Genomic DNA, 25,776 nt, shown 5'->3' on the forward strand with positions numbered 1-25,776 from the left:
AATGCGATCTTTTGACAGGGTGAGATTGGGAACTGTGGAAATTTAGCATGAGCAACACTGCCACCCTGTGGAAACAAGAAAATCATAGAAAAGCCTGACAAGATAACGTGAGTAATGTAGTTGAAAAAACATTTATTAAATACAAAACACTATTGCAGTGCAGTGACAATACAAAATATGTCATGGATTAACAATGCAGTGCGCAGGTCACTAAATGTGCACATCGAAATTGAAAATCCCTTTTCCTGAAATAACACTTGGAAAATGGGTGAAACACAAATAAAAGCAATATAGTATATTAAGCAAATGTGATCGATCATCAAGTCTGTTGTCCAATTTCTCTTTTTAAAAAAAAAAAACATAAGGCAGAAAATAATGGACGAGAAGCAGAAGTGCCACAAACAGTGTTAACATTTAAAGTGTGCTTAATAAGAATGCTTGTCTAACAATAAACATTTGTACTAAACATTTGTTCAACCTGTCCTTATGGCAGGACTCAAAAAAAGATCTATAAATAGGAAATAAATATTGTTACTCTTACTTATGAACATAGTGTAGGCCTAAACGAGAATATTCAGTTATGTTGCTGTTGGATGACACCAATTTTAATGTGCTAGTGTTGGTGCAAAGGCCTTTTTTTTCTTTTTTTTTTGTGCAGAGCCACCAGATTCTTTGGTTCAAAGAAATACTGAGAGATCACAAATACTGCTTTTCTTTATATGCATCATGGCAACATGGGGGAAGGCCAAAACGTGTATCAGAAAAAGTCAGCCAGCATTTTTCTTGCATAGATTCAGCAGTGACTTGTTCCCACTGCAAAAAAAGTATAATAAAGTGGCCATTTCGTTGGATACAGGAATTAATATCGTGTGCCTGGATTTTTTTTTTCTTTTAATTCATTGTCAGTTTATTTTTTTAACTGGCTAAAAGAATCAAAACAAAAGCATGTAGCGATTGATGACGACAAAAAGCATGGAGTCCAGTTTTAAGGAAAGGCTGACGATGAAAAGTACAACTAAAGTTTCAGTATTAAGGCCACATTGAAAAGAAATAACGAGAATGATACTGCAAGTATACAGTCACAGAATTACAAGGGTAATAAAAAAAAATATATTACATGAAAAAAGGTCACACTACAAGAACAATGTCCTCATTTCACATCTGAGAATAAAGGTGTAATACTATGAGGGGAAAAAAGAACTGTATAAGAAGGAAGTCAGACTATTGCAAGGAATAAAGACATTTGAAAAAATTATCAGAATGTTACAAGCAAAATGTCAGTTTATGGGACTAACCATGTAATTTTACCAAAAAGTAAGTAGTTACTTATGAGGGAAAAAATATATTTTCGGGGAATAAAATCATAAGGAATTTTTTTTTGGGGGGGGGGTGAATTATATCCATCTAAGGTCATATAAGAATAGTTGTCATTTTACACCGGTGTAAAAAAAAAAAAACAAAAAAAAAAAACAAAGCTCTACATTTTAAAAGAATAGCTGTAATTTTACTAGAAAGAAGTTGTAATATCACAAGAAAAAAGATTTAATATGACATGGTCTCATTTTACAACAGTTGCAATTTTATAAGAAAATCATTGTTGCAACAATAAAATTGGAGTTGGAGAGAAAAAACATAGTAGGAGAATAAAGTCGTAATTTTAAAAAAAGGTTGCAATTTACAGAAATAAAGACGAAATGTCCATGTTGTGAAAAAGGTTGTAATTTGGGAAAATCTAAATCCTAATATAATGAGAAAAAAAATCATTTTTTTAAGAATAAAGCCGTAATATTACACACAAAGTTACCCTGATACTTACAAAAGGTTTTCATTTTACAAGACCAAAGCCAGAATATTATGAGACAAAAACCAGAAGAGTGTTTTTTACGTCTACGTGGCACTTCCGACAATCACTCAATGTTCTGACTTTAGTCTCATACTGTGTCTCTTTTTTTCTTTTCTCGTACATTCCAAACTTTATTCCTGTAACTTGACTTTTTTTTCTCTTGTAATTTTCCCATTTCTTTATTTTCAGCGTAGCCTAATACTCTTCTCTTGTGTACAAACTAATACAATCATTTGTTCACTGTTGTACAGACCAGAATCAATAGAATATATCAGTCCGTGCGTCTTTGAGGTTTGGTCCCTTAAGGCTCAGTGCAGTCAACATGTCACCATGGGGCGACACTGTTATTCCTTTGTTTTGCAGTGAAAGTCATCACATTCCCAGTGGATTTTGGGGCACATGCTTGACTTCTCCTGCGTTTCAACCCGAGTGCTGGCACTGACCTTGACTTCTGTGCTCCGTTTTTACCAGGGGAAATTACATACTGGTCGAGAGACGCTGCTCTGCTTAGTAGCGTACCATCCAGTTCCATTGACGGTGTGTCCCAGTTTTCTGTCAACTAGGGAGGCAAACGTCAGTTTAAGGCTGCCACGGCTTCCTGTCATTGCCTTTGTGATCGGTAATGTGTTTGTAGCGACACTTCGCCCCGAAATGGCAGCCTGTGGTTCTCCAGAAGTAACACTCGTCTCCATTTACGGGGCCTCTCCGCCGGGGTCTGGGCATAGAGGAGGAGAACATGTAATCTGTATTTATTGGGGAAAAAAATAAATAAAATAAAAAAGAAAACACAGTGGTACCTTGACTTACCATTGACCCTAATTAATGAGTTTAATCGCAAAAAGAGCCGTTGTTTGGATTTTTGTCTTGAGTTGCGAGCAAAAACGTTAGTTAAACGCATTAGATGGTGGGAGCGAAGCAGCAGATAGTGAGGAATTCTTCCAAAAAAAAATAAAAAATAAAAATAAAAAAAAAGACACCAAATGTTTGTTTCAAGCTGTTTGTTGCCCCTCCCAGTTGGGGTTTAAATTAAACTTTCAATTAAACTTTTATATCAAACTAAACCATATATAATAATAATTTTGACTAATCCGCTATCTTAATGCTAACACAATGGAAACGGTACAGACGGACTAACAAATCTATAATTGATATTGCAATAGTTCTAAACCTTTAAACAACATACAGTATAAACGGTAGCAAAACATGCATAAAGAGCATACAACAATACTCACAGACATATTTACCCTCTATGAAAAACAACTAATATTACTGGAGCTTAGTTCTTCTACGTTTCATCATTATGTCTATGTATTATACTGCCCTCTGGTGACCAAAGTGCAGACACCAGGAGGAGCAGTGCAGTGAATTGAACCATGAAATCGTGATGCACAAACTGTGTAAATCTTTAGATTCTATTTAATTATGTATGGGTTCTGTCCAACACATACACTTTTGACAGGACCAGTGCATATCAAGCCAAGATTAATACTGGTAGTCTAAGCTATTAAAAAACAACAAGTACACCACTGTAGCTTTGTAACAAATGTTGGAATGAACATAAACTCTAATTAAACTGAATGTCAAACAGGGACATGAACTAGATACTTTTGGTATCTTATCTTCGATACACAATAATATACAGAAAAATGCTCAAATGTAGGACTAAAATGAAATGTAAACATAAATTCCAACCACAGCAGAACAATAGTGAGACAGTCTAGCTATTTGAACACAAGTAACATTATAACAGTCATTTGTAGATTGGGGGGGAGGGTGGGGGCACCCGGTGAGGACATGCAATAACTAACCAAGAGAGGACAGAAAAGGGCAGGACAGGATGTGGGAAATGAGCAAGGGAGTGCTACCGATGAATGGTGTAGTGGGATTCTTTTTTTAGTGTCTAAACACCTGTAAGAACCTGTGAGTTAGCATAACGTGTTGTTGTTAGTGATTCCAGAACAAGGCATTAAAGCTGAATGAACACCATAATCACATGCATGTTAGTCAACTGGAGTACAGAGTTGCTGAGCCAGCACATTGAGGAAGGGTGGAGCCCGTCCAGGAGGGAACCCAACTAGGGGGATGCCACCGACCCCCCGGGACCCAGGGAGGTCCCGAGCCCGGCCGAAGTGCCCCGACCAGTCTCCGAGAGAGGGGCACGGGCACCGGACCACCATCCCCCAATTCCATTTATTTCAATGGGAATATTATTGAGTTAAGCGTCTTTGCATTCATATCTTCTTAAATACAACTTGTAAGTCAAGGCACCACCATACAATGGAGAGTTTCTTACCCAGCAGCAGCAACTGCCTGCTGCGTGACACCGAGTGGAAGAGGAAGAACTCGCTGAGAGCGACGGTCCGGATAGCGCACCACTAAATGCGTGTTCTCAATTAAATAACCCTGAGGGAGGTTCAACTGTAAAAGGGCTTTGTTTTGTGGCAGCAATGAAGAGTGTGCAAGTTGCAGAGTACTCACGTTGAGTTTCTCCATGGCGTGGGCCGCGTCGTTAACATTCTTGAAATTAACAAAGGCGCAAAACCTCTCGTGCAGGACGCGGATGCTCTCAATCTCACCATAGCTGTCATGTAAATAATCAAAATAAAAGATATCAATAAAATAAGGATTTCAAACATACAATGCCTTGAAAAAGTATTCCTCCCCCTTCCTTATTTATTTTTTTTGCATAGTTAGCACCCTTTGTGTTTATGCTACAGCATCAAAGGGGGAGGGTCAATTACATTTTCAAATGGAGCCAGATTTATTTATTTTTTCCTGAATGAATAAAGTAGCATTTAAAAACAGCATTTTGTATTTAAAGTAGACATAGAAAGTCTACCCACCCGTGTTCAAATGCCAGGTTTTTATGATCTAAAATACACCAAGACAAATAAGTTCAAAACTATTTCCAGCATTAGTGTGACCTGTAACGTCTGCAATTCAATAGAATAATTTTTTTAAATCATTTTGCAAGGGATAGTAAAAATAAACAATTGACGTGTGGTTGCACAAGCGTGCACACCCTCTTACAATTGGGGATGTGGCTGTGTTCAGAATTAACCAGTCACATTCAAACTGAGAATCAGGACAAAATGAGAATCAGGACACACCTGCCACCCCAAATAAAGTCGAAGTGAAGTGCCCAGGCTGGTCCGCGACCAGTACAATAGGCTACATCATTGTTGCCATGACAATGGCAGTGAGACAACCCTACTTACAAGCTAGTTTAGTATCCATATGATGAAGTGTTATTATTTCTGTGAGATTACTACACATTGTTGCCTTATAATAGAAACAATAATAAAATATTTTATCGTACATTTTAAAAAGGTTCTTGAGGTGTTTTTCTGTCAGCTCCGTCGTCACATTTCCCACCCACAGAGATGGGCAAGGGCTGGTGGAAAAACAACAGAGGGAATGTGAAACTGCAACAAATACTAAAACAAGACTACAATTTGTCACACGGTCGATAATTGTTGGGTGTCAGGTAGCAGAAATTGCTGCCCAACTGAAATTTGGTAAGGGCTTAAATGTATCTTTCAATCATTTCAGTTGTAATTGTCAAGATGATGCAGATTAATTCAAAATAATGACAGTTAGGCCAAACGTGAAACTCAATCTAACAACATGCTTCATTTTAAAATGAAAATTAAGCTGTGATATTACGAGAAATATTAAATCTCATATTCTGAGAATATATTTGCAGTCAATAAAGTCAGAATATTATAAGAAATGTTCAATTTTCTGAGAAAAAAGAATATTAGGAGAAAATACATCATTTTCTGAGAATAAAGTTATAGTATTACGAGAAAAAAAAATACACCACCGGAGCTGCTGAGACAGTTCTACACAGCGGTCATCGAATCAGTCCTGTGTTCTTCCATCACAGTCTGGTTTGGTGCTGCTACAAAAAAGGACAAACTCCCACTGCAACGGACAATCAAAACTGCTGAAAGGATTGTCGGTACCCCCCTACCCACCATTGAGGACTTGCACGCTGCCAGAACTAAGACAAGGGGGTGCAAAATCCTCTTGGACCCTCCGCACCCCAGTCACCAGCTCTTCCAGCTCCTTCCCTCAGGTAGGCGCTACCGATCAATGCAAACTAGAACTAGTAGACATTCCAATAGCTTCTTCCCTCTTGCGATCAACTTCTTAAACTTCTTCTTATAATTCTATTACAACAAGCTGGCAATTTTTTGACTTGAGTTCGTTGTCACATTTCTGTGGGGCCAAATATGTGTTACTCGTGCACTCACTGTAAGTTGTCTCGCCATGCTGCACTATTTGCATATACTGGCCACTCATGCCAGAGTAGCATCTGCGCCATTTGCACACTGATTGAGGAGTATCTGTAACATTTGCACAACCAACATTGTCCCAGATGATCGCACTACTCGTCACTTTAAACCGCATACACTCCTTGAACTCTCAGCGCCCTTTGCACAATGGTCATTGCACCGGACTATTGCAATATTAGTCATTCGAACTGCTCTAAGTGCTAGAGGACTCTGCATCTTTTTGCACAATTGTTTTTTGTCAATGTCTTTATGTCTCCAAAGTGTTCTGTAAATTGACTGTCTGTTGTACTAGAGCGGCTCCAACTACCGGAGACAAATTCCTTGTGTGTTTTGGACATACTTGGCAAATAAAGATGATTCTGATTCTGATTCTGAAAAGCTGTCATTTCATCAGAATAGAATTTTAAAAAACTTATTTTATGAGAATAAAGCTAAGGTGAGAAAATAAAATTACATTTTATGGGAATAAAGTCAGAACACTACAAGAAAAAAGGCATTTTATGATAATTTTGTCAGGATATGATTAAGAAAAAAAAGTCCTTTTATAAGAATGAAATCAGAATATTACAAATAGATTTTTACAAAAAATGTCATTTTATGACAATAAAAGCATAACCAAAAAAAAGAGAATCAAGTTAAAAGTTTGCCATAAAAAGTTGAAATATTAAGGCAAAAGTTATAATTTTGACATTCAGACATAAAGTCATAATTATTATTATTTTGTTCTCATGATATTACAACTTTATAAATGGAAAAAAGTAACCATTTATCTTATATTACAATTTTCTTTTCTTAAAACATCCAACTTTAGTCTCATAACATGAAACTATTACCATAACTTTAACCGATGAGGATGAACTCAAATCACCACAGATAACGTGGTGAAAACTTAAGCTGTTTTAAGCAAGAAGGACGCACGTGGTAAAATGCTTTACAGTCACATGAAAAAATGTCATATTACCCAAGTTGTGTAACTGACTGATCTTGGCTTGCAGCTGCAAAAGGGGGAAACAAAAGCTCGATTAAGGGAGTACATAGGAAAGGTGGGGTGCGGGGCATCCTATGCTATATGATTCTTTGATATTTGTCACATTTGTCACCACCTCCGGCGGTGTCGAAGCAACAAGTCAAAACAGCTTGCACTGTCGAGAATTTCTCCAGCAGCAACGTGCTCTCTACCTCTTCAAAACCAAACTCCTGAAGCACAATAAAGAGGTTTTAAGGAAATGTCTTCATTAACAAAATAGAATCATTTGCATGTGCATTCACCATCAATTGCAGCACTTTGCAATTATAGAGTTCATTGACAGCCTCTTCACAGTCTTTGTCCAGTTTTAGCACCTGCTCCATAGCCTTCTCCGCCTCACAGTACCGCTAAGACACATTCGCATGCAGTCGTCAATCAATTATTCTTAAGTGAAAAGCTATACGTCATGTGAAGCGAGTGTGGTGCTAGTGGCCACCTTCATGCCCATAAGAGCACTGCCCTTGCGGAAGTGTCCTTTGGGCCAGTCTGGAGCCAGGTGGATGGAGCGCTCGGCGTCTGCCAGGCCCTGAGGGTACTTCTCTAAGCAGTAATAGCAATAAGAACGATTCCCGTAGAACCTGCAGAAACATCAGTTTCAATCACGACAAGTGTTTCCAGCATACCTGCCATTTCTTAGTAATTGACAATGTTTAAGCGTAAACACGAAATAAATACATGAATAACTTCAGGTAAATGATTAAGGGAACGCACCTGTAATCATTTGGATCACATTTGATGGCTTCTGTAAACAAGCAGGCTGCTTTTGAGTACTGCCCCTGTTGCACCAGCTTTATCCCTTTTTCTACAAAACATATGCTTGTCAGAGATTCAGCAACTGGTTCAAGCCAGGTCCATACATACATGCATAGGTTATTTATTTATAGTATATTACGAGTTCAGTGAATCCCTGCATAGTCACAGTTCAGCTTTTGTGAATTTGAATATTCTCACAGATTTTGGGAAGACGTTATCCTATTTTTCACGAAAAAAAATTCAGCTATTCACTGTTTTTGTGCTCAATAATGTTTTACCTTAGCGCTATCTGGTGGAATGTTGGTGCTGTTGTTAAATTTAAGCACCTCATGCACTGTCAAAAGTGTGAAAGCATGCTACTGCTTCTCTCCCAACGGAGCTACTAATAGTAGTGAGCATACAGTGCTTTATGGTCTTCTCTGTTTTAAGTACTTTGTTGCCATCTTGTAGCAAGTATACACAATTACAAACATCTTTTAGGAGTACCAACAATTTGCAGAATCCCTGCAATTAGTGGAAGTTCACAGTATATGATATCTTACCCAATTTATGAGGGATTGGGAAAAAAAATTGCAAGTGAAACCACATTTTAATGTATTTTGGGGAATCAGAAGTCTGAAAAAGCAACATAATCTGATTAGGCCGAACACCTCTGTTGCTCATTATAGTGAGATATTACATGTACAGTACATTCATAGACACATAACTCAAATTAATGCACAAAAGATGATCAAAATCAACAGAATTGTTCACTTCAACAAAAGTGTGTTGGAAAGTATGTTTTTGAAAAGATCCATGTCTGTGTATACATCGTTTAAAGCATTGCACAATCTTTGAACATGGAAGAGGCATTAAATGTTATTTTCAGTCCTTTACCTGCAAGTGATGTACTTTTCTTCGTCGTGGTGTCAATTACGTTTGTCTGCAATGGGATTTACATGGTCAGTTTAAATTCATTGCTATGAATGTGTACATCAAGATACAAACTGCACTCTATGACAACTCTTCTGAGCAGCTTATTCTACGTAATACAACACAGGAGTTCAGATCGTTCACAGAAAGCTACACTCATCCCCTTTAATTATTCACTGCCAGTCATCCCAGTTAACAGGCATATTTGAAATATATAGCTGTCAATGGCATTGAATTAAAAAATAACAATTCATTGATTGATTTGTTAATTTGCCCCAAAGTCTATCAAGGAAATCTAGTCAAATGCTCATCCCAAATACATGCACACTCCAGCAGCTGCTTTTAAAGGTGATTAAAAGTCTAGTTTCTACACAGCACCGCCCAGAGGAACAAACACACCAGTATAACATCAACATTATGAGAGGCATTCCTCATCACGCGGCATGACTGTATGATACCTCCTTTTTGGCCTCGTTTTCTTTGTTCTCTTTGGACTTGCAGCATGTTCCTTTATGCTTGATGTGGCTGGCAGCGTTTGCAAAGAAGGCACTGCTCATGTCCCACTCTGGCTCCTGTAGGCAACAGCAAGACATGTTGTACAATGACTTAGTGAATGTGGTATCGAGCAGGGGAGTGCAAACTTTTGTCCTGTAAGAGGCCATTTCACTCTTTCAGAATATCTGTTAAGCAAGCAAAATGCTTAAGACCTTTTTAAGGCCAGTTTGATTGGATATAAAACTTCACTTCCATTAGGAGTGGACAATACTGGGCTGGATATTTTATCACAGTAACTTAAGTAATGTTATGACAATATTTTTACACAATAAACAACTTACAATCTAAATCTACATTCAACAAAATGTAACACTGACTATTATTTTTCCTTTTTTACAATTGTATTTTGCTAGCTAAACAGAAATTTATAACGTTGGTTGGACACAAAATGGTTCCGCTCATCAACTCTCTCTGTTCCCAAAGAAAATACAACAATGTTGTTTATTGTGTGGATTTTTTACAACCTATGATTTAAGGATTAAGTGTCATTTTTATGCAAGTATGTAGTAAGTAAGTAAATTCTAAGGTCTGTTGCCCTGGGAGTGGCGAACACTTTTTAAAGGATCCACACACCATATAATGTCCTCCAAGGGAAATACAAGGTTTATGAAAAAATATGGATTAAATTAAAAGTTTTGGGGCTTTGTATAACAGTTCCTCTAAAGTTTTGTTTTTACAATTGCATGTCCGGCCAGATCAAATGCTCTCATGTGCCATAGGTTCCCCCCTACTACAGGGGTTCAAGACTGACGTAATAGGTGAACAAACCTCTTCAGTTGATCTTGCCTTGTGATGCTCTCTGGAAGCAGTGGTGGTGTTGGAGGTAGCAAGCTTGTATGAGGCAAGCTGGTTTTGCATCCTTTTTGTCCTCATTTTGCAGATGTGTGTGCCCCTCCGTCTTAGCTTCCACTTCCGATTCACTGTCATCCAATTCAGACTTGCTGCCTCTATCTTCATCATCCTAATGAGGAGGACCATGTTATTATCCAACATAGCACAGCAAAATCAAACACGAAAAACATGACAATTACCTGTTCAGCTGTCTCGCTTTGCTTCACATGCTCCTGCTTCTTACGTTTTCGACGGCGCTGGAAAAAGATTTAGAAGTTGACGCTAGGGCTGCAAAGATTAATGGAATAATTATAAAAAAAGGTTGCAGCAAAATATCTGGCTCCAACCTTTGCAGGCATCATTTTTCCACACAGATTAATGTTACTGCAGTCACACGGATCACGGATGTGTAGGAATAAGCCAGGAGGAAAGAGTCCATTAAAGACAGAGAATGTCCAAAGTTTGGGATCATTTCCCACTTAAGGACAATATAGTGCAACTCAGCACAATCGCCAACACAAGGTAACGTATCGATGGTAGCTATTTTAATATAGTTACTGTTTAATATAGTCACTGTTAGAGCGTATTGTAATCCCCCCTGCAGGGGATCAGAGCATTTAATCGCTTTATTAACAAACGGTAAGAAAACAAACACATAATAATAACTACATTCACACACAAGCGGCCAATGGCCACAACTCACATGGAGTTGTTCAACACGCAGACGAGCTAACCATTTAAAAGCCAGCCAACTCTACTCTTACCTAACCCACATCACTCATTAGGCCAGGCCCAGCCTTTTAAAGCCATACACACAAAGTCAAAGGTACAGATCCATCCATCCATCCATCCATCCATCCATCCATTTTCTGAGCCGCTTATCCTCACTAGGGTCGCGGGCGTGCTGGAGCCTATCCCAGCTGTCACCGGGCAGGAGGCGGGGTACACCCTGAACTGGTTGCCAGCCAATCGCAGGGCACATACAAACAGACAATCATTCGCACTCACAGTCACACCTACAGGGCAATTTAGAGTCTCCAATTAATGCATGTTTTTGGGATGTGGGAGGAAACCGGACTGCCCGGAGAAAACCCACGCAGGCACGGGGAGAACATGCAAACTCCACACAGGCGGGGCCAGGGATTGAACCCGGGTCCTCAGAACTGTGAGGCTGACGCTCTAACCAGTCGGGCCACCGTACTGCCCAAAGGTACAGATACTACAGTATAATCTAGGGCTGCACAATTAATCAAATTTTAATCGTGATCACGATTTTGGCTGCCACGGTTAAAGGAGCCTGATCGTGGGCGATTTTTTTACATTTGAAATGCTGCATATGAAAAGTGCTTCATATGCAGCAGTACCCGCAACCTAGTCAATCCAGCCACCGGGGGGCAAACGCATGGTTAAGGCTTCATTGAGCGCGGCACCAGGCTCTGAGGACAACTTCAAAATAAAAGCCTAAAATGGCACTCATGTCCAATATAGGAATATATGAAGCTTTTATTTTTAAGTTGGCCCTCTCTGCCCATTGGCAGAGAGGGAGCATGTCATGGTAAGACACTATTAAAAATCGTAGTAGCAGCTGCCTTGACTTCAACTTTTTCGGCTGGCCTGACCGCAATGAAAAAACCCCAGAAGTAAATAGAGTGGGAAAATCACAATTGTTGAGTTCTTTGCAGTTTGTGACTGTGCCATGACTGACCACTTGTCAAGCAGAACAACGGAGATGTACCCGTCCTTGACAATTCACTTCATTGACGGCAAGGATTTCCAAATGAAAAGTCGGTGCTAATGTTATTAGACTAATGTTATTGCGTTTTATGCATGAACTGCATTTGCTTCAATTAAGTTGCAATTCGTGATTGCACTTTGTAATAGCATATTTATTCAGTTAGCCCTGGGTCAAGTAGAATTTTGTGCGGTACATTTATTCTTATTTAAAGATTAATTTTGCACTGAAAACTGTTACATATTGTTTGTTGAAAATCAAGAGTTTTCCCTAACATGAGGAATAATCATGATTAATAATTAGTGATTACAATATCGATCAAAATAATTATGATTTTGGCCGAAATCGTGCAGTCCGAGTAGAAAAATAAATAATAATAATACAAATAAATAACTACACCTCCTATGCATGTTATTGTGTTTAATAATGCAAAATACATTTGTTTCAAATTAACAGATTGGCGAATCAGTAGAATAATAATTTCTAAAAAAAAAATTTTTAAATGCCTGCAGCCCTCGTTATCGCCTTCTTTGGAATTGAGTAAGAGCTCTAAATATGTCTCATGTTTAAAATGGAGCAACATGTGCGCATTAACCTTTCTTTTGGTCCTGCGTCGCTCTGCTCTGCGTCTGACATTCTCGTCCTCGCTCAGATCCTCCTCGACATTTAATGCATCCTGACACGCACACACAGTCAGTCAGAGTGGCTCAAGTATTATGCTTAGACTGTATAGTGTTGCTGTCAGCTTGACACCATTTGTTTACCTGTGACAAAGCCCCAGCATCACTTGGGTCAGAGAGTACAGCACCACAGTCCATCTGTCCTTCCTGCTGCTGCGCAGGCGGACCTGTTGGGGAGAATGACTCATAATATACATGCTATATGCAACCATAAACTGCTTATTTCAATAACATTTCTCAACTGTCTGTCCACATGAAAACACATTTGAAGCACTTTCCAAAGTAGCAGGTGGCACTAAAGTCTCTAACCATAAGAACAATTGAGCCAATCAAACGTTGGTTTTCCCCATCTACTCGCATACAGTTCTTCCACAATCCTGTTTGGTGACAAAAACCCCGGTTGGCATATGGCCGAAAGGAAACAGTCACCTATTTTACTCTTGAATACCCCAACAAATTCCTGGGAAATTGCAAAGACTCTGTCGTCTAAGTGTGTGTGACACACCTACCAAAGCAGAAGTCGGTCTCTAGTGTGAACAGTTTTGTCATCCTGACATTATTGGCCCAATGATGTCATGAAAACACTGGGATTTATGCAGTGCAATGGTGTCATCTTCCGTTTTGGTAAACAAATATAGAGTGGATGAGTGAGCATCGGGAAGTTTGTAGAGTCCACAACTACGTAGCTGCCGACTAGTTAGCTGGTCAGTTAACAGGGTTTTATTACATAACATTATTATTGAACTGGTTAGCTCATTTTTACACCACGAATGTTCAAATTTTACATAAAACATTGCCTGCACACAGGCAAACTGTATAGCGTTACTAAAGGTTTCATAATCAGGACAGTTTGATGTTGGATTAGATTAATTCAATTTCCATTATTTTCAATGGGGGAAAATATTTTTGAAATTCAGACAAATGAGAGGATACCATTGTTCCAGAATGGATTATGTTCCATTCTGGAAATGGTATCAATTTACTTGCATCTATCCGCAGGCACACACCCCTAGGACTCTTTCACTGGGTGTGGGGTCACGCACTTACTGCAACAAATAACTAATGAATATGCAAATCGCTTGTGTATCCCCTCACTTATACTCTCGCCCTGTAGACTTTTATAACTTACATAATCAATGCAACCACACTTCAATTGCACAGCCGGATTCACGACCCTTGTCCTGCATGCTTCTTCTCCTGTTCTTGTCCTGTTCTAGCTTGTCTTGTCCTTCCCTCACAGGGTGTAGCACTACAGCCCCATGTAACACTCATATTTAATGTTTCATTGTTGTAGATAATGTAATTATTTACTTCTCTCATCCTGTTTATAATTAGTGCTTTGTCTTTGTTTCTCTCTCCCTTCTAGAACCTTTGTTCTGTTCGACTGATCAAGTCTTATTCTCAATAAACCTCAATTATAATACCACAGCGGGAGCTTAAAAACTCCACTCTGACACCGTAAAACTGTTCCGGCATAAAAAGGATACAGATTCCATTCTGATTGACCTAACAGCCGAACAGGACAAAGAGAATGGATTGTGTTCAACCATTATAAGGTTCCACTGAGCAAGGATTCATGGATGTTAATGTTAATATTCCATTTCCACAAATCAAAAAGTTAAGTCATACACACTAGCACTTTTTTAAAAAAAACAAAATAAAATTAGGACACCGCAGGCCTGGTATTGGAACTCTGTAATATTCTACTACTTTATTGAATTTCCTGGCAGGTTACACAGCAGTAGAAATACAATACAGATCACACAATTGCAGGCTGTACTGGATAGCATGCTGAACAGAAATGCATTGCCTGGTGGAAACTTAAATTATGCAAAGTCAGGATTGATTAGCTCTGATTGCAAGATTGCTTGGCCACCGAGATAGCAAGACTTGCTTGTGACAAAGTTCAATGACAATGACCTCTGATGACATGTTGGAGATTGCAGAGATGAGGTCATAGTTTTCTATCCAAAAACTCAGGAAGGGTGTCACAAAACTGAACTGTAACAATCCAAGCCACTGCAGTGTTTGGCATTGAGAACCTTCCTCTCAGAAACACCACTGTGAAACTCCTGCAGATAATTTGGATTTTTCACCCAGAGAAGAGTCGAGCGGAAGCCCACAAATGATAAGAAAACACTGAGATGTGGGAACTGGTGCAGTGTCACCGTTTGTTCAAGCAGGATAAAATATTATGGAGACATTCTTTCTGCATGCTACTGATCCAGGGTGTCCTTTTTTAGCACTTGAAATTTCTCTCAACCTGAAAACATTTACAAACCACAAAAGGAAGGCAAACCAGTCTGTGTCCAGCTAGCTACGCTGATACTTTGGGTTTTGTTTTTGTTTTATTTTAGCGGAATGTTTTTGTAGCAAGTATCTGAGGTGGTCGGACAGCAGCAACAAAAGCGCCTCTGTCTCTCCTCATCTGAGTGATTGGCTGAAAGAAAAGCTCGTTCCACAAAAATGTACAACACGACAGGGTTGCAACAAGAACTCTCAGCCTTGAGGTCCTTTAAACCCCTACTACGCCGTGATTTAAAAGTACAATGCCGCTGTATATAAACGTGTGTATATCACATTTTGAGCAATATATATATATTTTAAAGTGTTTTACAGCTACAGTAAGTATTTCCTAAAAACACACCCCAGACACTTGCTATTAGAGACCAAAAACGTAAGGTTTTTCACAGCATCACTGTGTGTGTATTTAATGTTTTGGAATGTTTAATGTGTTTTGAAAGCAGGTATACTGTATGTGTAAATTTAATAAAATTGCTTTCTACGACAAAACAACTTTGTTCATCCATCCATCCATCCATTTTCTGAGCCGCTTCTCCTCACTAGGGTCGCGGGCAAAATGCATCCATCCAACACTTTGTTCATGTTCCTCTCAATTTGCAGTTTGTCAATTTCATTGGGATTTGTTCATTAAAGGGTAATTCTTGGCAATTGCAAATACAGCAACAAACTATTTGCTTAATATCCAATCGTGCATGCATGGCGCCACCCACTGGTGTTTGAGAGTACTGCAACCCATGAACTCATTTGACGTTTAACCAAGGATAAATGTCTGTTTTAATATTTCACAAACTCTGCAGAAATATTTCAAATATATGCCTTGATGTCTGTGTCAGTGTGTCAACTTTACCAGCGCAATTGCGAGATTTTGAGAATTGTTTGTCTTGATTTGACTCCAAGCAGCATGAAATGTGATTTGAAACATAAGCAGTTGATTTGCCAAAACTAAAGTATAAAAAGCAATTCTATGTGCTTGACCTGTGAATAAAGAGAGTACCAAGTTGAGGTTATTTTATATTAATATATGATTTTAAACCCATTTTATGTAATTTTGTAGACCAGACTCAAGCTGATGGGTGTGGTCTTGTCTGGTCCTCGGTCGTCTTCGACACGCCCCCGTATTTAACTCCTGCCTCCTTGCCATCTCGTGTTTTTGCTCTGGCGTCTTAGCTCGTCTTGCTGGCAGCTGCCCGGCCACCCCTCCCCTTGATTTTGTTCGGGCACACAGCTTGGTAACCGCGAAGGTGAGAACAGACTCTGCTTCCCAGCCTATCCGTGGGCCACCGCTAGGCGATCAGAGCAGCTGCTACTAAGGTATATACCAGGTACGCTTCCAGCCAAGCATGATTGCTCTGAACTTGCTAGCGAGGCGGTCATATTCTCCCAACGAGGCGTGACGAACAACATTTTTTCTTATATAATAGAGTATACTGACATATTTGTGTCAAGTCTACCTCTATTTAAATGCACCATAGTACTGAGCTGGTAAGTGTCCAGTCTGACGAAGTTAAAATAATTTATTTTCATCCCCAGTTATATTGTAGTATGTATAGCAGATTCCAAACACTCATGTTTTTAATCGATCTGTGATTTTACACCTTTTAACATAATATGCATTAGTATTTCTACAGTGCCACCCTAAAGTATTCACACCCCTTCACTTTTTCCACATTTTACTGTTACAGACTTATTCTAAAGCTGATTTAAGTATAGTTTTCTTTTTTTTTTTTTTTTAAATCTACATCAAATATCCCATAATGACAAATTAAAAATGTATTTTCAGACATTTGTGTAAATTTTTTTTTTTTTTTTTTTAATTTAAACAAACATAATAGGTACATAAGTATTAACACCCTTTGCTATAACACTCAAACTTAAGCTCAGGTGCATCTGATTTTCACTGATCATCCTTGAGATGCATTTACAACTTGGAGCCCACCTGTGGTAAATTCAGTTGATTGAACAGCATTTGGAATGGCAGACACCTGTTTATATAAGGTCTCATATTTGGCAGTGCATATCAGAGCAGAAACCAAGCAATGAAGTCTAAAGGCTTCTTTATACTCGCGCGGGCGGAGACCCCGCTGACGTCACTGCAGCTATCCCGCACTGTAGTTTGCCTTTGTACTCGAGCGCAACCCACGCGCGCAGTTTTGAAAATGACCTGCAGTTCTCCTCTAAGTCGGGAGTGTCGCTACGGCTGGTATTGGCTCGGACACCACAAGGTGGAGTTTCCTCTGCAGTTTTGGGGCATTTCCGGTAGCCGTTGTACTTTTCTTTCAGGAACAAAGCAACAACAATGGCGACCGTGGAACAGTGTCTGCTCGAACAAATGGACCTAGATGACCAGCTGTTAAGTTTAATTATGCTGCAAAATCGGCATAGATGGTATGTAGAACCAAAGGGAACGCCGAGTCCGTCATCACAGCATGTGACTAAAACGGACCAATCACGAGAGATGGTCTCCGCGGCATTCTTCGCGCAGCAACAATTTCTGCTGTGTGCGCGTCAAGTGACGCATAGGGGCCGCGTGGCCCAATGCATCGGTCACGTGATGCAATGCGGGCACTGTTGGCCACGCGAGCGCAGGAGTATAAAGTCTGCAGACCTCAGAGACTGGATTGTGTCAAGGCACAAATCTGGGGAAGGATACAAAAGAATTTCAGCACCATTGAAGGTCCCGAAAATCATGTGGTCTCGATTATTCTGAAATGGAAGACGTTTGGAACCACCAGGAACTTTCCAAGAGCTGGCCGTCCGACCAAGCTGAGTAACCGGGGAAGAACCGCCTTGGTCAGAGAGGTGAACAAGAACCCTATGGCCACTAAGGCGGAGCTCCAGTGTTCCCTTGCGGAGATAGGGGAACCATCCAGAACCATTGCTAACTCATTCCCCCAATCAGGCCTTTATGGTAAATTGGCCAGACGGAAGCCACTTCACACTAAAAAAGCACATGGCAGCCTTCTTGGGGTTTGCCAAAAGGCACCTTAAGGATTCTCGGACGTGCAGAAACAAAATTATCTGGTCTGATGAAACCAAAATATAACTTTTTGGCCTGAATTGCAAGTGCCATTAGTGAGGAAAAGCGGCTCAGAAAATTGATGGATGGATAGTTTAAAGTAAACAACACACACTGCTGTGTGCACCTTGTGCCTGCATCTGACTACAAGATACTAGTCACCAGATAGCAGACATTCTGTGTTTATTTGTTTTACGTGAAAGTTTGACAGTAAATTACAGCTGTGAATTACATAAATAAAATGAAGCAAGAACCTTTTGCCTCTTATTTGGAGAATGTTTTGCAAGCTTAAACTATTCACACTACGATTGTGATTTGTCGAATGATGTGCGCAATGCATGTTGGGTACCCAGGTTCTTTTGTCCTCCTACATAGCCAGGACCTTTGCGATGTGACTATTGTGCATGCAGACATCACGATGACGATGATATAACAATATATTGTGCTACCCTCAAAACACAAATGAGCCACAGGAACCTTTTTGTACCAGGAACTCAAAGTAACTGGGCTGGTTGGTGGAAAAGGGGATTTTGAAGTATGATTACAGCCTTTTCACACCGTACATGGCAATGCAATAGATTCTCTCGACTTTCCCATTCATTGTGTACGTGCTGAGGGGGCGAGAGGGCGTTTGACGCACCCCACTGCAAACTCAAAAAAAGTTCTATTGCAAGAGTGGCGTCGCGGTGGCATCAGAATAGTCCTCCAATGGGAGAGAGGCTGGCAGAGTGAGTTCCCTGTGCTTTTTTGGCTGACTTGTACTGGGGGAAATGGAGGGAGCTCTGATAAATGCAGTGTCTTTGTGTCCCGAACTTTGGGATACAAGAGAAAAATCCATCCATCCATCCATTTTCTACACCGCTTATCCTCACTAGGGTCGCAGGTATGCTGGAGCCTATCCCAGCTAACTGCGGACAGGAGGTGGGGTACACCCTGAACAGGTTGCCAGCCAACCGCAGGGCACATGGGAACAAACAATGATTAAGACTCACATTCTTACCTATGGACAATTTAGAATCTTCAATTAACCTCTACCATGCATGTTTTTGGGATGTGGGAGGAAACCAGAAGCACCCGGAGAAAACCCATGCAGGCACGGGGAGAACATGCGAACTCCACACAGGCCGGATTTGAACGCAGGACCTCAGAACTGTGAGGCAGATGTGCTAACCAGTCATGCACCGTGCCACCACAAGAGACTATACATACCATGACGTATATAAAAAGGTACAGCGTTGGGCGGAGCGGTCCATCCAGCCATCCATTTTCTGAGCCGCTTCGCCTCACTAAGATCGCGGGCGTGCTGGAGCCTATCCCAGCTATCATCGGGCAGGAGGCGGGGTACACCCTGAACTAGTTGCCAGCCAATCGCAGGGCACAAATAAACAACCAACCATTTGCACTCACATTCACACCTACGGGCAATTTAGAGGAGTCAATCGTCACGTCGTCACCGTGCTGCAGGGGCGGAGCTTTCATTTGAAAAAAAACAACAAAAAACTATATCTTGCCAAAGTTGCTGAGGTGCAGTCTACTTCTCCTGCGGGAAAACTTTCCTGTTTACTTCCTTGTAGGCTGCTACGTCAGCACCTGCAAATTCGAGCACAGTGGACCGGGTGTCGAGGTCATTGCTGCTGTGTCGCGCGGGCCTTACACATAGCTCAAGTGCGGTGTGGAAAAGGCCTTTAATCAAAGGCCACCAGAAATGGCAGCCAACACAAAGCAGTAACAACAAAGCCAGTGATATGTTGTGTGTCGCCTTTGAAGTGTGCCTGCCCTAAGCACTGCTAAGCCGATATGGCAGCAGTATGCTATGAGTAAATTAGAATTAAAACGGATTACCCGAAGTAACGCACAACACCTTGAACTACACCTCACCGGCATACAGATTGACTTGATAATCCAGGGAGAGCCCAACCAGAATAAAGCGCAGGGCAAGACAGGTTCGCTACCCCGACAGACCTTGATGTAAACAATCCACAGCAGCGGTGATCCGAAAAGGAAGGAAGAACGTTTTTGCGAAAAATGTACTGTAAATACAGTTGTTCCCCGATTGTGTGGGGTTTACCTGCTCTGGCGATCAAGAGGCCGTAGTGTTCAATTCACCACGTTTTCATTAAAGAAAATCTGGCAGTGTGTCCATAAGTGTTGTGTTTTGTTACGAGATGGCGATTACGATGCTTTCGAGTTTGTTGTCCATAAGTGTTGTGTTTTGTTACGAGATGCCAATTGCGATGGTTTCATGAATACATTGCTTTGCACTTAGCCCAATCTGCAGTGTGTGGTTTGTGGCCCTCTCTTTCCCACGCCAAATAAAACCACATTTCATATACAGTCGACCCCTATTAATTGCAGGGGATAAGGACCGCGACAAGCCGCGGGTAGCGAATTTCCACATAAAATTGACACTCTCCTAAAAATGATAACTGCCTATGCACTATCCAGGTATTAATAGTTGAAATATACCACAAACTACATACACAAAACACTTTAATAATATTTCAAATGTCCTCAAACATTGCTTTGTTTAAATATTAATTGTTGAAGAGCAAACAGCTTCCAGCTGGGAATTTACAACATACCTGTGTACGTACACTTCAACAATTCAGATGTAAAAAAAAAAAAAAAATTAGAGAGAGCCTACCTTTACTGTAGTTGTGCAATCTGGAAGGTGTAGAACGAGCAACAGTTCTTGTAGAGCAATAAGCATTCAACAGCAAACCAGTAGTTGTATCTCTTCTTCACTTTGTCAGCGGCTTTCGGCCTGAAGAACATGGTGATCAGTAGCTGCTATCGCTCTTTCTTCATCATGACAAAAGCATTTGGAAATCTAAATTATAGCGTTGCCGGCATTGCAGAATTTTGTAGAGCGTTCCATAGAGGGATACCATTTTTCAGCCTTCTCTGTTAATTCCTTGGATATCTTCATAAATTCATAAAAACGCCCCAATATTAGACCTTCATCCTCCTGAGGCTCTATAACCGATGTATAAATCTTCTTCCTCGCTAGCAGACTCGGTCAACTCCGCCAATTCCGTGTTTGCTTGGGGTTCCGAGTGGCTATTGATAAGGGTGCTGACGACTTCTTCGGTGTTGTCATCGAAGCCGTCCCCACCAAGTGCTTTCGCTAAAGTGACTGCCTTAATAATCGCTGCGTTACCCTGCCCACATTTTTTTACAACACGCATTGTTAGTTTTTTTTCATGTCCTCCAGAGATAGACCGATGACAGTCAAACGTGGCAATCGTAAATTTACAACAATATTGCCTCAGCATAAATTCATTGTCCATATCGAATGCTTGCACAAGGTGCTTCAGAGAGTTGAGTGTGTAAAGCGCCTTGAAAGCATAAATCACACTCTGGTCCATAGGCTGGATTAGGGAAGTGGTGCGGGCTGGGACGAAGTTTTGATCTAAACTCCCTCGTAATATAAATCCACTGGGTGGCTGCCAGCATTGTCCATCATTAGCAACATTTTCAATTTGATGCGTAAATTGTTCAAGTAATCCTTGGATTGAGAGATTAAGCTCTGATGGAACCAGTTTGAACCAAGGACTTTATTTGGTGACCCAAGCTTTGGGGTTGTGCGTGCAGAACACAGGTAGTAGGTTTTTATTCTTCAGACTTATAAATAAGTCCTGGTTTGAGCATGAAGCCAGTAGCATTGCCACACATAAGTGTTACTCTGTCTTTCTGTGCCTTGAATCCCAAGGCTTTGGTTTCCTCCATGTTAATCGGGAAGGCATCTTTTTCCAGAACATGAGAGTCTTCTTCTCAACAACCTGTTGCGGAAGGTGGCCATTCTCATTCTCATTAATCATTTTTTAGAAAGCCTCAAGGTAATTCTCTGCTGCTTCAGTGTCGGCAGATGACTCTTCCCTGTGCAATAAAACATTCCTGAGTTTGAACTGCTTCTGAAAGCATTCAAACCATCCCTTGCTTGCTTGAAACTCCACTTGTGGTGCCAATGATGGTCCCGCTTCCTATGTGTTGGCTGGGCTTTGCTAGAATTGCATGTAGATATTCTTTGCTTCCTCCTGGATAATGTTGCTGTCCTCAGAGAATGTTCTTTTTGTTGCAGTCTGTAATCCACACGTCCAAGGCAGACTCCATCCACACAATGTGTTTAACACACAACTCCAACCATTTTAGCACTCCCAAAAAAACTAATCTGTACAGTCTTCCTTATTGCGGTTTCATTCTTCTTGACGGACCTTACAATATTTTCGTTAACTCCAAAATGTTGTGCTGCTGCAGCATTACTTGATATCAGATTTGCAAAAATTTAAGGACGTAAACACTTTCCTGGAGCGTCATTACTCTCTGCCGGCGCTTCGTCTGTTTGTCAGATGCATTTGTAGGAGCATGACGTTTGGGTGGCATCTTGATGCATTGTCGAAAAGCCCAAAAAATAAGCAGAGATTTACAGCACATGTAGCCTACTGTAGGGACCTGCACCTGTTACTGATCACACAAGACGTGCATGAGCGGCGGCATGTTCGCTGCATGGTGACACCATGTACACATACTGTACACTAAGAAAACATTTTATTTATTGATATTTATCACAATAAGATAATTACTAAAGTAAATACATTTCATACATACTATAACAGTATGTTGCCACAAAAAAAAAATTAAAAGCATTTTCAGACTTTGTTTTGTCACAAAAATATACTGGGATAAGACACCAAAAAAAAAAAAAAATGCATGGGTGGGTGAAGTCGCGATTGCCGAACCGCGAGTCGGTGGGGGTCAACTGTAGTCAGGGGTCATATTTTCTCAAAGGCTTGAAGTTGTGCCGTTTGCTACTATAGTGGGGTGTCGGGGGGGCTTGGCTTGCTCTCCTTCAATGATTATGTCTATATCACTCCCTTAATCCACACTTTACTTTGTAGTCTGAAACCATGCTAATAGTTTGTTGGAGCCCTTCATTGTTTCCTTTTTTGCGATTAAACGTCTTGCCTGCACAACCTGCAACTGTACCCAACTTTTTCAAATGCTATGTCCGGCAGCTTGGACAAAGGAACCAGGATGAGCAGTGAGCTATCGACAAACTATTTCAAAACAAATGATTACTGTCGGCCACAATCACGCCAAAACAACATTAAACTAGTACTGTACAGTATTTCCCACAACCATCAGCCTTAGAGTCGGACTCTCTGCTTCCTCTTCCCCGCCCCTCGACGCCCTCATCCAATTACAAATCGCACTCTGTTACCTTTATGGCCTCCCAGGCAATTGTAAATTATAGAACTCAAGTAGAATCTGATCAATACAACTGCAGGGTTGGGACAATATTTATTGATTATTTCCTCCAGGGAGGAGGCCTCACTGCTAGAGGAGCATGGATTAAAATAACACTGTACATTACAAACCATTACGACCCTAGTGAGGAGAAGTGGTACAGAAAATGGATGGATGGACAATGTACAAAAGGAGAGTACATTTCTTGAAAACTGGTTGACTACAAGATATTTATCCAGGATTTGTGCTGTATTTATATCTTGTATCCCTTTTAGTTTTTCAATAAAAAATGTTTTATAAATAAGGGAAATATGATCAGAGAAATCTGCCAATATATATAATATATATATATATATATATAATCGAGAGACAATAGTACCTATTTAGGGATATGACATTTTGTCCATATCTCACAGCACTATGCAGAAACATCTTTTGTGTTATCATATGATATAATATATCATTTGTATCATTTCATTCCCCTACCCAATGACAATCAGTAAAAGAATCAGTAATGGAATCTGAATCGATAAATGTTTATCAATTCCCATCCCTAGTAACAACCGACAATGCTATACCCCACACAAATCTCCTTATTTTTTGTGTTTTTATTTAGCTCCAGGGCGCTAGCAACGATTTGAGGCATCGGTGTCATTCCTACGTGCTCCCTCTGCTCTCCTCTCATTTCTTTCATTCATATTGTTTCAGTATGAAGCCACACTTGTGTGTTTCGTTCTTCCACCTTCCGCGGAACGGGAAGGGCTTTTTAAAGACGTGCACTAGTTCACTTTTATGGCATGGATTGAAGTTGGTGCGAGGAAAAGGGTGTAGCTGGCATTGTGCCAAACAAGAACTCATCTTAAAACACACTTTGTATTTCTACATTCCGAACACAAAACGACAAATTAAGAATCAGTCTACTGGCTAGTGTTCGCCAACGACTCTGAGGGTCGGGGGGGGGGGGGGGGGGGGGGGGTTGTTTGCTCACTTTATGCCTACTTCCAAAAGTTTGTCGTAAAGTGTTTCTTACCGCCGGCGAGCCCCAACAGGCGACATATGTCTCTGGTGATTTTCCTGAGCGCAACCATCCAGCGTTATCGTATACAGTAGAAGAAAGCCGTGCCAAAGAGTCACTTTTACCACAGACGACAGACGGCGTAGACACCGCACGGCCGTGGCATCGGGATTGTCGGAATCCGTGTCGGTTATGGGAATCTGCCCGCGGCGGATGAGCCTCCGAGCCGCTTCCTGAGAGTCAAGCGCGGGCGTTGGACGAGCTGGAGCGGCGTCTTAAAGCCGCAGTGCACCTTCCCCCCCTGCCCCACCTCACCCTGTGTTGCATAGTTGTCATTCCACTGCACTGACAGCCACATTCCATTTTGATAAGATCACATTTCGGAATACACATTAAAAACAATTTTTTTTTAAATTAAAATTTAAAAAAAACTGGATACTACCCAGTCAGATCTTGCAGTGGTGTTCTTTGTTCTTGTCTTTCCAGGTTAACAGAGTTGTAATTCAATATGCTCTTGCTCTGTGTAGCTAAAATTGAAACTTTACTAGATTTGAGTGGCTGGAACGGAAACTTTAAAAGGTGTACAACGCAGCAAGAATTTAGAAAATCAGAAGAAAAGATTGCCGATTTGGGGAACGTTTTTGTGTGATATTGCCTGCAGAAAGTCAAAAAATGCCTTCAAATTTGGGTAAAACGTAATTATTTCTCAATTTATCTCCTCGACCGTCTTAATTCGTCTGCTATTTGGCGAACCCCTTCTCCGATTGGCTGACACATTTCAGTTAAAAATATTCACCCATCGCGCATTCCGAGAAATCGACGTGTCAAAATTACCACGATGTTTCTAATGATGTCATTTGCCCTAAAAACTGAAAATAGCGCAAATGAAACATTATTGGTGAGAAGCAGAGTGAGCAGTAGAATAGGTGATGTACTTCACCAATCAATTGTTTTTTCGTTTATTTATTTAATAATATATAGTGCTCATTGTTTTTTAGAAAATTCCACAAAGATGGCGGCCACTCGTCACGTTGCTACTGTAAAGTGAACATAAATATGTTTTATAAATTTGACACCCCACAGAGAAGAATGTTGTAAACAGCCCTGACAAATTTAAAGTATTAGAGGGGTTTTGTAGTTTTTAGCCTCACTTCACTAATCCCTACCCCCTCTGTAGTCTGCCCAAAGCCACTCGCTCCCCTCACTGATGTGAACAAGCGCGATTGTCAAACGTGGCCATTCATAACGACATGCAATTATAAAAGTGCATAGTTGTGATAAATATTCATAAAGGAGAGAAAACTGGCCAACCTCAACGAAATAGCAGGGCTAACAATACTAAGTTGGCATTTGGAGTGCACAGCGAATGACTGACACCGCAGTCACGCCATCTGTCTCTGATGTGGTTGATCTGACTCAGGCATGGGGGTTCCTTAAAAAAGAAAAATCAAAACAAAACACACACAAAAAAAGCTGCAAATTCCCCCATCTCCTCTTGGGGGTTGGGGGGGAATACATTGCGTCATCAATTAGTCGAATTTGACTCGAAGATCGCCATAG

The 25,776-nt window shown here is 40.5% G+C and overlaps 1 protein-coding gene across 1 annotated transcript; it reads right to left on the reverse strand.

The window, feature by feature from the left end:
* Positions 1 to 115: 115 nt before the first annotated feature.
* zgc:123010 (uncharacterized protein LOC641500 homolog) lies at positions 116 to 24,474 on the reverse strand. The gene is given in 17 exon segments (XM_061690253.1): positions 116 to 2,558; positions 4,137 to 4,246; positions 4,322 to 4,424; positions 5,163 to 5,237; positions 7,106 to 7,139; positions 7,248 to 7,341; positions 7,414 to 7,518; positions 7,608 to 7,749; positions 7,883 to 7,973; positions 8,801 to 8,846; positions 9,295 to 9,408; positions 10,160 to 10,244; positions 10,246 to 10,352; positions 10,423 to 10,479; positions 12,550 to 12,630; positions 12,719 to 12,801; positions 24,232 to 24,474. Coding segments are annotated over 17 exon segments (1,521 nt in total). The 5' UTR covers positions 24,290 to 24,474; the 3' UTR covers positions 116 to 2,422.
* Between the last annotated feature and the right edge of the window lie 1,302 nt (positions 24,475 to 25,776).

The sequence above is a fragment of the Phycodurus eques genome, chromosome 11 (assembly GCF_024500275.1).
Source record: "Phycodurus eques isolate BA_2022a chromosome 11, UOR_Pequ_1.1, whole genome shotgun sequence".
NCBI classification, from domain to species: Eukaryota; Metazoa; Chordata; class Actinopteri; order Syngnathiformes; family Syngnathidae; genus Phycodurus; species Phycodurus eques.